General features: G+C 49.7%; 1 protein-coding gene across 1 annotated transcript; it reads left to right on the top strand.

Annotated features, from left to right (window-relative positions):
- The first annotated feature begins 202 nt into the window (after positions 1 to 202).
- On the top strand, positions 203 to 10,794 carry LOC131393775 (protein SPATA31F3-like). Its single transcript, XM_058524810.1, has 7 exons — positions 203 to 247; positions 3,561 to 3,695; positions 5,327 to 5,372; positions 5,904 to 5,964; positions 6,982 to 7,084; positions 7,184 to 7,346; positions 10,320 to 10,794. Exons 1-7 carry the CDS (start codon positions 203 to 205, stop codon positions 10,784 to 10,786), a joined length of 1,020 nt encoding a protein of 339 aa, XP_058380793.1. The 3' UTR covers positions 10,787 to 10,794.
- Positions 10,795 to 12,038: the final 1,244 nt, after the last annotated feature.

The raw sequence follows: 12,038 nt of genomic DNA, 5'->3' as shown, positions 1-12,038 counted from the left end.
ACCTGCCAAGCTGAGGACAGCTAAAAGTCGATATTCAGATTGTCACTTTAAAATTAGTTGTAGATATTATATGTTGGTGAATATTTACACTTAATATTAATTTCATTGTTTGCTTTGCTTACTGTGATGCCCCCCAGATGGAGCCAGCCAGCCAGGGTGGAGGCTCAATGACCCAAGGTGAAAATGGAAAACCAGTGAACCCATGGATGCCGCCCTTTTAGGAAAGCGCAACATTTGCATAGCACTGGTAAGTTTGTGTAACTGGATAGCCTATAGGGGAAGAGAGGGAAGAGCAGGATTTATCCCCTAGACAAAAAATAAATGTAAATACATATTGTACAGTAGTGGCCTTAATGCCCAGGAAAATATGGCATTTATTCTCTGAGCTCTCAGGATGAAATCCCAAGCACAAAAATTAAACGTATTGAGGAATTACTGTGTATCAAGGCCGCACTGTAGGTGATTGTGACAAAGGCTCCATTAGAAATGTCCCCAGAATGTCTGCTGTTCTCCGCCTGGGCGTCTGCCCGCAGACAGCCTTTCCTCTAAACCACGCCTGGAGGTGGAAGCCTTGGCTCTCCTTGGTGTGACTTTTCTACACCCTTCTTTTAGAATGCATCAACTTACCTACCAGCTTGGTGTACATTGGAAGTACCAGTGAAGTTTTAAAATTCGTGATCTCCAGCAGAGAGTGGGCTTGAATTGGTCCAGGGTGGGCTGGGCATCAGGACTTTTGAAAATCCCCTGGTGATTCTAATCTAGTGATTCTCATCTCAGTGCGGGTTCACACTACAGTATCAAAATGGGTGAGGCACTAACCTTCCACATGTCGGTAAATTACAGTGCACAACTTAATTACAGCATCATTTGTGGTCAGGTTAGTGCATCAGCCTAATTTGGGTTCAAATCTATTTCACACCCTGGGTATCTTGGCCCTGTCTTGGCTATCACACCCTTCTCCAGACAGGCCCCTGGGCTCGTGTCTGCTGTCTGTGTTGCTGCATCTGCAGCTCTTCAACCTGAAGACTGCTAAGAGATTAGAACTTAAAAGCTCTCATCAGAAGAAAAAAAAATTGTAACTATGTGAGGTGATGGATGTTAACTAAACATACTGTGGTAATCATTTTGCAATATAAACGTATGTCAAATCATTATGTTGTACACCTTAAACTAATATGATGTTATATGTCAATTACATCTCAATAAAACTGGGGGGGAGGGGGTGGAAAACAACTGTTGCCCTTTGGAGGCCACTGCCTCCCAATGACACACCCGGAGCCCAGTGCTTTACTGCTTGAGGATTATTTTTGATACTTACTATACAGACTGCTGGACCCTGCCCCTAGAGATTCTGATTCATTAAGTCTGGGATGAGGGCGGGAAATCTATATTTTTACATCTCCCAGTGATTCTGATGTAAGGTCAGTATTGAGAGCCACTGGGGCAGATGACCTTTGCAAGTTCCTGTCACTGAGACCGCGGGACTAGGAGCATTGGGTGGGCAGGTGCTGCCCTCTAGTGCCTCCGGCTGCGTCCTACACTTCCACATCCTGAGGAACCTGCCGCCTGAGCGCTGGTGGTCTCGTGCCTGACACCACTCTGGAGCCTCCTGCCCAACTCCCTGGAAATCTTAGCTCTTGGGCATTAATAAAAATGTTGCTGCTGAATAACAGCAACTATGCTGCTCTGTGCCCAGCACCGGACACGTCTAAGGTGTTCAGTAAGACTCGCTGAGAATGAGGCACAGCACGACCCCTTCGTAAGGCTCGTACCGAGGGGCAAACACATCAGGGGCATGTGTGTCGGGATTTTTCTTTGGGGGCTATGAGGTGACCCATGGTACATACGAATCAGGAACTGTGAACAGTTTCCTGAAGAAATTCTATCACACTAAGAGTGGCGCTGTAGCGTTGTCATGGAAGCAGGGTCTGGCGTTAGCAAGCTTTCTAGAAACAAATGAATATGAATCCCTGGCAGTTGTGTAGCCCTCTAGAGTCCACAGAGGCTTGCAGGTCCTTCATCTCCCTTTTTGCTGTTCACTGTAAACGATGAGTCAGGAAGGGCAAATGTGAGGATCTGTGCCCACAGGATTAATATGACAGACAGTGTGTTCACGACCAGAATGTGCCCTTGTTAGGAAGACGCTGATCCCCCGGTCCCGTCCACACAACCCTCCGACGATGAGTACCTAACCCATAAATAAGCCTGTACTAAAGGCCCGCTCTGCAGAAGGGCATAAGATCGTCCCTGGCTCGAACTCCTCCGCTCTGAGACAGCGGAGCAAAGGCTGGGCGAGTGCCTGGGGAGGAGTTTGCAGCAGGAGGTTCTAAGGGCTTCCTGTCCTCCACTGAATGGACGACGGTGGCTGTGGGTACCTGTAAGGTAAAGAGTGCAGTGGCTGGAGCAGGCGTGCGGTGTGCAGACTCTGATGGTTTGGCCTGGGCAGGAGGTCAGGCTAAGGGGAGACTGTGAGCGGCCGCAGCGGCACAGGGGGCAGCAGCAGCTGCAGGAAGCAGGAGCTGGTTGGGTAGGAGACACGGTGTTCTGCTCACCTCCTCCTCATCCCATTGGTGAGGGAGAGAGTCCCAGCCTAAGGTTCTGGGGATGGCCGAACGCTCAGCGCCTGACGCCGGACCCATGAGATTGGCAGTTTATTAAACACATACGTCACAGCCGAGGGGCGGAGGACAGCAAAACCCGTGCAGGTGGCACTGGCTCAGGTTCGTGGGAGACAGAAGTGCTGCAGCGGCACGGAGGGCAGCAGCAGCTGCAGGAAGCAGGGGCGGGGAGGGCGGGCGTAGTAAAAGTAATAAAAGGTTCAAGCTACTTTGTAGGTATCTTGACCTGCTACTAAAACGCTGATGCAAGCTGCTTTTTCATTGATTTTTGTTAACTTGTCATTCAGTACTCTTTGGTTGAAAGTCTTCTCATTCCTGTATTACAGAATTTGCAAGTTCAGGAAACGGCTCCAATTGAAATGGCTCCAATTCATCCCATCTTCAGGACGAGACCCTTCTTAAACGATCTTAAATGTAAGGATCTGTTTTGTTTTTATTTTTTTCTATATAAAAAGGACACGTAAGAAAAACATTCACAAATCCATTTCTTTGTCAAATCATTTTCAGAATCTTCTTTGTAGCTAGTAAAAAAATCCCTCATGCTAATGACTGGGTTTTTTGCCTTTTGTTTTTAAAATTGTGGTAAAATATACTTAACATAAAATTTACTATTTTAACCATTTTTAAGCATACATTTCAGTGTCATTAAGTACTTTCACAATGTTGTGCAACCATCACCACTATCCATTTTCAGAACTTTTTCATCATCCCAAGAGAAACTCTCTACCCATTAAATAATAACTCCCTACTCCCCTCTTCCCCACCCCTGGTAAGGTTGGTTCTTGATTTGTGTGAATTTTTGTGTGAATTAGTCTTGTCTTTGAAACTAGATTTTTAAGTGTCTTGAGAGCAGGCAGATAACATGACTCAAATGTCTTTGTACCTTTGACCCTGCCCAGCTCAGAGAGGAGCACAGACTGAGTGCTCACCACGCCTGTTCAGTGGTGGACTGGATGCTGGGGGAAGGACAAAATAGCCTCTTCAGAGATTTTGAGCCTAAGAATTTTTGGGCTGTGGGACCACTCTCATCAGGGCAAGAACTTCTTAAGGAAAATCCCAAGTCCTGGAGTGTTGGAGGTATTGTTGACAGGGGCCATGAAATTAACATTAATATGTGAATCGGTGGACACAGGAGTGGTGGGTACTGAGGTTGAACAGAAGAAAGCTTGCCCTGCCTAAAAGTGTTCAAATTCAGATTTTCATAAAACACTCAGCCAAACATTCTAACCATGGTGGCTTCAACCCAAGAGCCACGAGTTTGTGATCCTTAATCAAAAGTCTCACCAATAACCCATCTCCATGAAGAGGCAAGATGCTGTAAGATCTCTAGGGGCTGTTCTGGAAAATCAAGCCTCAGAAGTGAGCCTCATGCACGTGCCTCCATGGAAGGCACTGTTGACGGTTTCTTCTCACCCGTCTCAAGCTTGACAACAGGCTGGCAGGAGTCCTTGTTGAACTCTCAGGAAGTTATTTAAAAGGACAGCACTGTGTCCTTTCCTTGCCACGTCAGACGTGGTCCTCTTCCTGGACCTCTCGACACAGACCACCTCATTACCTGTGACACCAAAACCCTCACTTTCCAAGACTTAACAGGACAACGTGTGCCCTATCCTCTTGGGTGTGTTTTAATTACCTTCCCAGCATAAGTGATGTAGTTCACGGGGTTTCTCTGGCCTAGCCACTCCCTCTCGTATAGGGCACGCAGTGATCCTAAAGATCCAGTTATCTGGGGATAGACGCCAGACTATTGTCTTAAGGAGACAGCTGAGCCATCAGGGTAAAGGGGCTAGAGAGACACGAAAGAGTATATGCTGCCTGTGACCTTGGCACCTTTAGGCCCAGGCTCTGCTACCCACACGGACAACCAGACACCCTCATCTGAACACTGAGTCACGTGAGCTTCCCTAGACAGATAAAGGTCTGTGATGCTGTGCATGCCTTGGGACACAGGAGGGCTTTATGATCAGTCTGGTACTCTGGTTCCATCCTCTGTGAGGCAGAGATGACAAGGTCTAGAATTTGGAGGCATTAGGTTCCAAAACCCTGAAAGCCTAGGAAGAAGGATGGCTAGTGAGGTTTAGATTATGTTGAGCCCTACCTTTGTTCTGTGGGATGTTGGATATCCCTTATACACTTATGGCTCCATCATCATTATTGCATTAATTATTTGGCAAGTGAAAAAGAGCCGCCAAAGATTAAGGTTGGGACCTAACAGGAGCTGTTGCCGGGTAGGGAAACACTATGATCGTGACTGACCTGATTAAGCCTCAAACGAGATTTATCCCCTCACTTTCTCTTGTTACCCTTACTCCCTTCCTCACTGGATCCCAGGACAGCTCCAAATTTGGGTGATCCTTCTGGTTGGTAGACATTTGGGGCCTTGGATGGCTAATGTTCTTTGGCTACTAGACCACCCATCCTTCCATCTGTTCCCCTTTTTCTCCCGTCTCATTCTGATCTCCCTGCAGAACTTGTTCAGGGAATGGGGGTGGAGGTAGGGAGTATGGAAGAGCCTCGAAATGAATCAGAAATAAGAAGAGAAAGGAAATGATGGGGTGGAAAAGGTAGAGTAGGGAAAAGAAAGGTAGGAGAACGTATAAAATTGGAACACAGAAAAACTTTGGGAAATATGTGCAGGTCATGTCTCATTTTAGACACGAAAAGAAAAGGGTGTTCCAGCTTCACATTCTAACTTTTTTGTGTTCAAGTGTCACTGGAGAGTCAGACAAAGGGCTACAGAAAGAACATCGAGAGGTAAAGTCCCAGTCTCTCTCCTGACTCCCTTGCCTGTGGGCGAGGTTTTGTGGATCCCATCCCTCTATGACCCCTGGTGCCAGGAGCCCAGTGCTCTCGCCACTGAAGGCTTCAATTCCCCAAGTTGACAAATTCTCCTAGAAGACTTTCTTCAGTGGGAAATCAGAGGCCTAGAATGTTCCCAAATTCTCTACCTTACCCCCCAAGGATGAGAAATTAGGAAGTAGGGAGAAATCTTTAACTGTTGTCATTCACTCATTTTATGACCCCGTGAAAGTCACTTCATCTCTCGGTCTTGTTATCCATGAAATGGGCATCTGATGATCCTGCCTCACTCACAGTGTGGTTGTGAAGATCAGATGAGATTAGGTCTGGGACAGCGCATCGTAACCGGTTAAGTTGTACACAGACGACCTTAGAGCACTGACTGTTGGGGTTTCCAGTCTCCTCTCATTCAAAGGCCTTCAGCTTCCTACAGGATGTCCCTGAGTCCTCTCCTGTTCCACATAACACAGTCTCCTGATTTCTCAGATAGGAGATGTTCCCAGGAAGAAGCTGAGAAGCCGAGGGAGCTGCTCTCTTTCATGAAAAGGTAATCTCTTGCTCCTTGCAGTCTCCCAACTCCCAGCCTGGCCTGTGATGATTTCTCTGCTTGGTCTGGAGCAAGGATGAGGAGAAGGATAATGGCTGGGAGAGAGCCAGACACAGCGGAGGCTGGAGCACTAGTTGAGAGGGTCCCAGAGCAGAGGGGGGATAAGACGTTTCAAGAGGGAAGAGTCTCCAGTTCTGTCCTGGACTAGGGTCACTGTGGTTCAGAAATTCAGGATTTGACTAGTGTGTAATTCCTAAAAGACTCTACGTGGGTTTGCACTCAGCCATAAGACAAGTTCTCCAGTCCAGAGAATGGATAAATAAGTGCATAAATAAGTCATCACTGTCATGTTCTCTGTGAAGCTATACCCTTTCAAGAGCAGACCCCCTGGAATCTGGCTGGACTCTGCTGACATTGCCTCCTCTGGTCTGGCTTCAGGGAGGCTAGTTCCCAGGACAGCCCTCAGACAGGAGCCTGTTATCTTATCCTCTTCTTAAGATCCCTAGAGAACAGCAGCAGGGCCACCCCATAGTCCCTAGAATACAAAGTTCCCAGAAGGACCTCATATTCTAGTTTGAAAATACTGAACACCAGGCTGCGGCCTTCTTAGCCCCAAACAAGAGTGACTGCAGGTTCTACCTGGTGATATACCTGGTGATGCCCCAAGAGCTAACCACTGTCCCCCCACCCCCATCTGCCTTGTTTCCTTCTCCTGGTTCAGCTTCTCAGCACAGGTCAAGCAGAGAACTCACCCCACCTCCCAGTCTCTTGTGGTCCTGTGCTCCCAGGGATTGTCAGAGACCTTGCCCAGTGAGCCCCAGAACCTCTGCCCAGCCCACCATAACTTCCCAAATGGCATTTTCCTAGGAAGAAAAGTACACGGGTAAACACCCAGGGGTGCAGACCCCAGAGTTTACAGGACTAGGGGAGGGCAGGGCCAATCTCCAGGCCACACACTTCCAAAGAGGCCGATGTCACTCCATCAGTAACAAATGGTTGCCATGTCTCCCTTCCCAGCCAGGGCTGGCTGCCTCAGGAGGGAAGCGTGCGGCGGCTCCTGTGTGCAGATCCCTCGTGCCCCATCTGCAATGCTGTGGCTCTGGAGATCCGGCAGTTGCTGGTGGGTGAGAACACCCTGAACCCCACCCCGTCATCGGGGCCATCGCAGGGCTCCTCTTGCCCAGAGGTTTTGTCCACGTCTCATCTCTCTTTTGAGCAGAGCCAGGGCTCCCCACCCTGGGACCTCGGGCAGGGATTTCAAGTGCCAGACGTGTCCTGGGACATGGGAGGTCTGTCTTCTTCAAGCCTCGAGGAGCCTGGGACTCCTGTGAAGCAGCAGGACAAGAGGAAGAGCGGCTCTGGATGTGTCCTGGAGAGACGAAGTCAGCGGCCCTGAACCCCTGACTCCCTTTCTTCCCCTGAACCCAGCTCGAGAGCCTCAACACACCCCCGCCCCGACCTCGCACTCCCCTCACTGCTGGTCCTAGGTCCCCAAGGCCTGAGGTCTCTTTAGGGACATGTATATAAACGCACGCATTTCTACACCTGCGGGCTCCCAAGACCTGTGGAGGAGTTCCTATGGCAGCTTATATCACACGGCCCCAAGCGTTTTCCAAGCCTGGGGTAAAATCGCCATTTCTTTCATCACGAATGCTACCTCTAAGGCCTCTGTTGAAAAGATGGGCTTTTATCTCCCCGACCTGGGCTCGTGGGAGGTCAGCCAGTCCCCTCAAACTGTCTGGGTTTCTGAAGGATCCACTATGACCCGGAGCAAATACCACCACAAATCCCAAACTCCATGGCTCTGGCTCCACCCTCCACCACCATTCAGTTTCTAAGTGGCCTCTGTCCATTGCCTGGGGGACCTGCTGGGCCTCGGTGTGCTATCTGCAACAGAAACACAGCAACTTTTCTATGGTCCCTCTCTTCTGCGCAATGAATCCCTGCTCCGCCCCTGGAGATCTCTGCATACAGGGGAGCCCCAGTCCCTTTTCCTTCAGTGATTTCTTCTTAATCTCCATACTGTCTAAAATTTCCTCCACCTCTCTTAGCCCCACCTTCTTCCCGCCTTCCTGAATTTGGGCTTCTCCAGCTGACTCTCAACAAGTCCGTATCAATGTCCCATTTCCGACTCTGACCCAGGGGGAAGGCTTGGAGTGTTACCTGCTGCAAAGGCAGCTCCAGCTTCTGTGGGGCTTGCCAGCTGTTGCCCCGAGATCTCTAGATGCAGAGAACCATACAACTTCTCTGTAGATGCAGGGAGCCATGAGACATGTTGCAGCCTGTCCCCTGGGACCCAGGGGCCTACCTGTTTGGCGAAGCCCATTTCAGTCCTCAAGAGGGCAGTTGTGTCTCCCTGGAGCATGCCCAGAGCTGCTGGAGTTCCACCCGCAGAAGGGGTTGATTAGCAGGTTGATTCACCATGCTGGGGCTGCCCCAGGAGACCCAGCAGTCCATCCAGTTCCTCCTGTCCCCTGCTGACCAGCAGCCTCTGCCCCAGGGCGGCACACTGACCAGTGTGACTGACCCTAGCCTGCAGGCCTAGAGGCCAGTGGGATAGACCTGTTCTGATCCATGGTGGCAGCAGGGCCGGTCCACAGTTGCTTGCCTGGGCCATGGCAATGTTGTAGAGCCACATCAACTACAAATGTGGGAAGATCTGCTAGGGCATTGTCCCTGCCCACATCTGCAGCTGTTGGGAGGCAAATCACTGGGTCTGCAGCATTCCAGGGGCCCTTGCAGCAGCTCGGGTCCCTTGCACCCTGGAAAGTAAGCCCCCAGATGTGGAGGCAGCAATTACCCCTGCATGGATCAGGAAGTGAGGCCCTGAACACTGACAGGCCTTGAGCAGCAGCAGGAGGCCTCATCAGACGCTGTCACTGCTCACCTGATCAGCACCTGCCTGGGTGCCCTCCCAAGGCGTCACTGAGAAACTGGAGACAGGTTTTGGCCTTCCTGTGAGGGCTGCTGGCTCTTTACTATGTGGCTCTTTCCAAGGCCATGGCCCCGGCAATCACTAGGCAATCTGCAATCATAGAGATGGTGCCTGGGCCTGTTGGGGGCCCAACAGAGCCCCTGGCTCAATCTCCTCTAAGCAGCAACGTCTATGTCGTGGGCCAGGCTTTCAAGATTCCAATGAGACTTGTGCGGACAGTGCACCGGTGCTGCAGACTGAAGTACAGGTGAATGGAGATGGTGCCTCTAGAGAGCCAGATCCTGTTACCCCATACGCACTCAAGACACTCATCTTGGCCAAATTAAATTTTTACCTGAAAAAGAAATTCCTAGGGATACATTTGGAAAGTCTCATAAAGACGGAGTCCAGGGAACAAGCTATGGCTGTCCCAAGGAATATCTGTGCCCAGGAGTCCTTTAGGAATCCAAACAACCAGGGGAAAACATTACTGCAGGAACTCCCCATCCTACCAGGCATTCCATGTGCCCCAGCATGGTTCACCTTAAAGAAGAGCTTGCAATTAAACTAAGGCAGTGCAGCAGAACCCAAAGGAAGCTAGTCCCAGAGCAGTCCTTATGGTTCTTCCCCCTGGGCCTTCAAGGTCTCACGACCCAGTGGGGACATGACAGAGGCCCAAGTGCTTTGTGTTCAGCTGGAGACCAGAATCCCAGCCTGGAGGAGCCCTGGACCCCTGAGTCCCAGGCCTCTGCAAGGGTGAGGACAACCCCCTACCCCAGCAGAGAAAACAGAGAACCCGGGGAAACTCAGAGCAGCAGAGGATCCCAGAGATGGGGATGCTGTGCTGAGGCTCTTCCCGACCAGAGAGCATCTACTCTGCTGAGGTTCAGGGGCCAGGAGGGACACCTCTAAGCAGAACCCCCAGAGCCCCTGACTTCCCAAAGGTATCTCCAGGATCTTTTCCAGGTAGGCTTTTAGTTTGGCCAAGATGGTTGCCTTGAGCGAGTAGGGAGAGCAAGGATCTGTCTGGATCTATAGAGCCACCATCTCCATCCTCTCAGCTTCCTGCTCACTGTCAGCACCGTCACCAGCTTCTCCCTCACTTTGAGCTCCTAGATCCTGCAGGATTCCTTGGGACAAAAGGACCACATAAGAATGGTCTGCAAGGCTGTCAGAGCAAGCTGAATGACCTCACCCAAACAACGATTCCTGAGAATGCCAAATCGGGAGTGTCTAGAGCTTAAAGGGCCAGACCTTACAGGACCAACTTATGGCACCATCATTTGCTGGGCCAAATTTTGCAAGTCCATCATTTGAAGGGGTCACATTTTTCAGATCCAAATTTTGCAGGACCAAAATTTGTAGGGCCACACTTTCTAGGGCTAAGAGTTGCAGGGTCTGGTAAAGGCAGCCCATACTCACAAGAGCCCTACCCTTCCAGAAGCTGCAGAAGCTGGCTTGGGAAATAAGATGAAGCACTTTCCACACTGGATTAACCCTGAGTTGAAAGGTCAAGGGCATAAGGAATCCATTCTCCTCTTGAAGGATGAGACGGTGGCGAAAACCATGACAAAAAAGGTTGAGAAGAATCCATCCCCCACCAAAGACCTGGTGAGGAGAGCTAAGTTGGCGAAGACAACAGCGGAGGAGGGCCTGACCTTCTTTGATGCCCCCCAGTGCCGAGACAATGAGCTACAGCAACATTTCCTTCAGTCCAGCCACTCTCGGTCCCTGTGCCTTTCCCGCAACAGCTCCAAGCACTGTCCTCAGCTGACTTGTGCCGCTCAACCAGAAGATCCATCCCAGGTCTCAACTCTCACCTCAGCAGAAGGAATTGACCTATACAAGGAGAATTCTCATTCCAGGAAAAGGGAGTTCAGAGGTTCTCAAACCTCTGCATCCCCCTGAAAAAGGCTGTCATCATTCTTTCCATTAATGTGCAGATGCAGGACCCTCTCCAAATATACTTTATACCTCTAAGCAAAGAACCACCTGTTTGCGCCTCCTTATTTTCAATGTGGTATGTGATGGAGAGGGTAGAGGAGGTAGGTAGCACTCCTCATATGGTATAGGAGGTTAAACCCATGTCTCGGAAGGGTCGGCATTCCACACAGCTCTTTCAGTGCCCCCCTGGACTGTGGATAAAGGGACTTGAGCAGAGAAAGAAGACTGTCGTCCCAGGTGCATCGAAGGTAAAGATCAGGCTTGAATTCTTTCATGGCTTCCCATGGTGTCTTCGGCCTCAGATGAGCAATGTGGGCCTGATGATAGTACAGAGGTAGCAGCCAGGAACCGAGTGCATTCTTCGCCCACAGGCACAATCCATCGATGACTTCTTTATATGCCCACAATCTTGAGGGAAGGTTTTAGAGGAGGGTCACAGTGCTCCATCCTTGAGGAGATGCTTTGTGTTTATCCAAAGCACACAGAGAATATGACAGATATTAGAAGCAAAGGAGGGAATCTCCCCTCTCTGTGCCCTGTTGTTACTGATTAGATCTTTAAGGGGTAACCCATCTGGGAGCCTGCTGCAGCCCTGCTGCCTGTTCCACCCCTATTGCCTTTCAGCTGCGTGGAATAAATGCCTCCCTCAATTAAGATCAGTTGACGGGAAGGTCTCCAAAAGGGTCACAATAAAAGTGACTGAGCTGAGTCTTGCATTCAACAATTCAAATGTTCAAGTGTTCCAGGAATTATGCCAGACACAACAGTCACTAAGACCCAGGCCTTGCCTCCATGGAGATCATGATCTCATGGGGTAGAAAGTCTCAGGTGCCCAAATTGTCTAATCAAAATAAACACTTAGATGTCCAATATTCATCTAAAAAGTGAACTCCTGATTCCCTGCACACCCCTTCCCCAATCACACATACCAAACCTGCTCCAATCCCAGTATTTCCCATATTAGTTGATGATCTCTCTCTCTCCAGTTGTTCAGGCCAAAAAATTCACGTCATCCTTGATTTTTGTTTCTAACAGTCCACTTCCAATCCATCAGTAAATCCTGTTGTCTACCTTCAAAATGAATCCATAATATGACCTCTTCTCGCCTCCTCTGCTGCTCTAATTACTGCAATAGTATCATAACTGATCTCCTCACTTCTTCCTGAGATCATACCTCCAACAGTCTATTCTCAACACAGAAGCCTGGTAGTGGTCA

The sequence above is a fragment of the Diceros bicornis genome, chromosome 28 (assembly GCF_020826845.1).
Source record: "Diceros bicornis minor isolate mBicDic1 chromosome 28, mDicBic1.mat.cur, whole genome shotgun sequence".
In the NCBI taxonomy this organism is placed as follows: domain Eukaryota; kingdom Metazoa; phylum Chordata; class Mammalia; order Perissodactyla; family Rhinocerotidae; genus Diceros; species Diceros bicornis.
The sequence above is the reverse complement of the archived record's forward strand: the minus strand, read 5'-3'. Positions and strand labels throughout refer to the sequence as shown.

Coding starts and splice junctions, on each gene's coding strand:
- LOC131393775 (XM_058524810.1), top strand. CDS start 203: ATGGATGCCGCCCTTTTAGGAAAGCGCAACATTTGCATAGCACTG. Junction 248..3,560: donor GCAACATTTGCATAGCACTG/GTAAGTTTGTGT, acceptor ACGCCTGTTCAG/TGGTGGACTGGATGCTGGGG. Junction 3,696..5,326: donor CAAGTCCTGGAGTGTTGGAG/GTATTGTTGACA, acceptor TTTGTGTTCAAG/TGTCACTGGAGAGTCAGACA.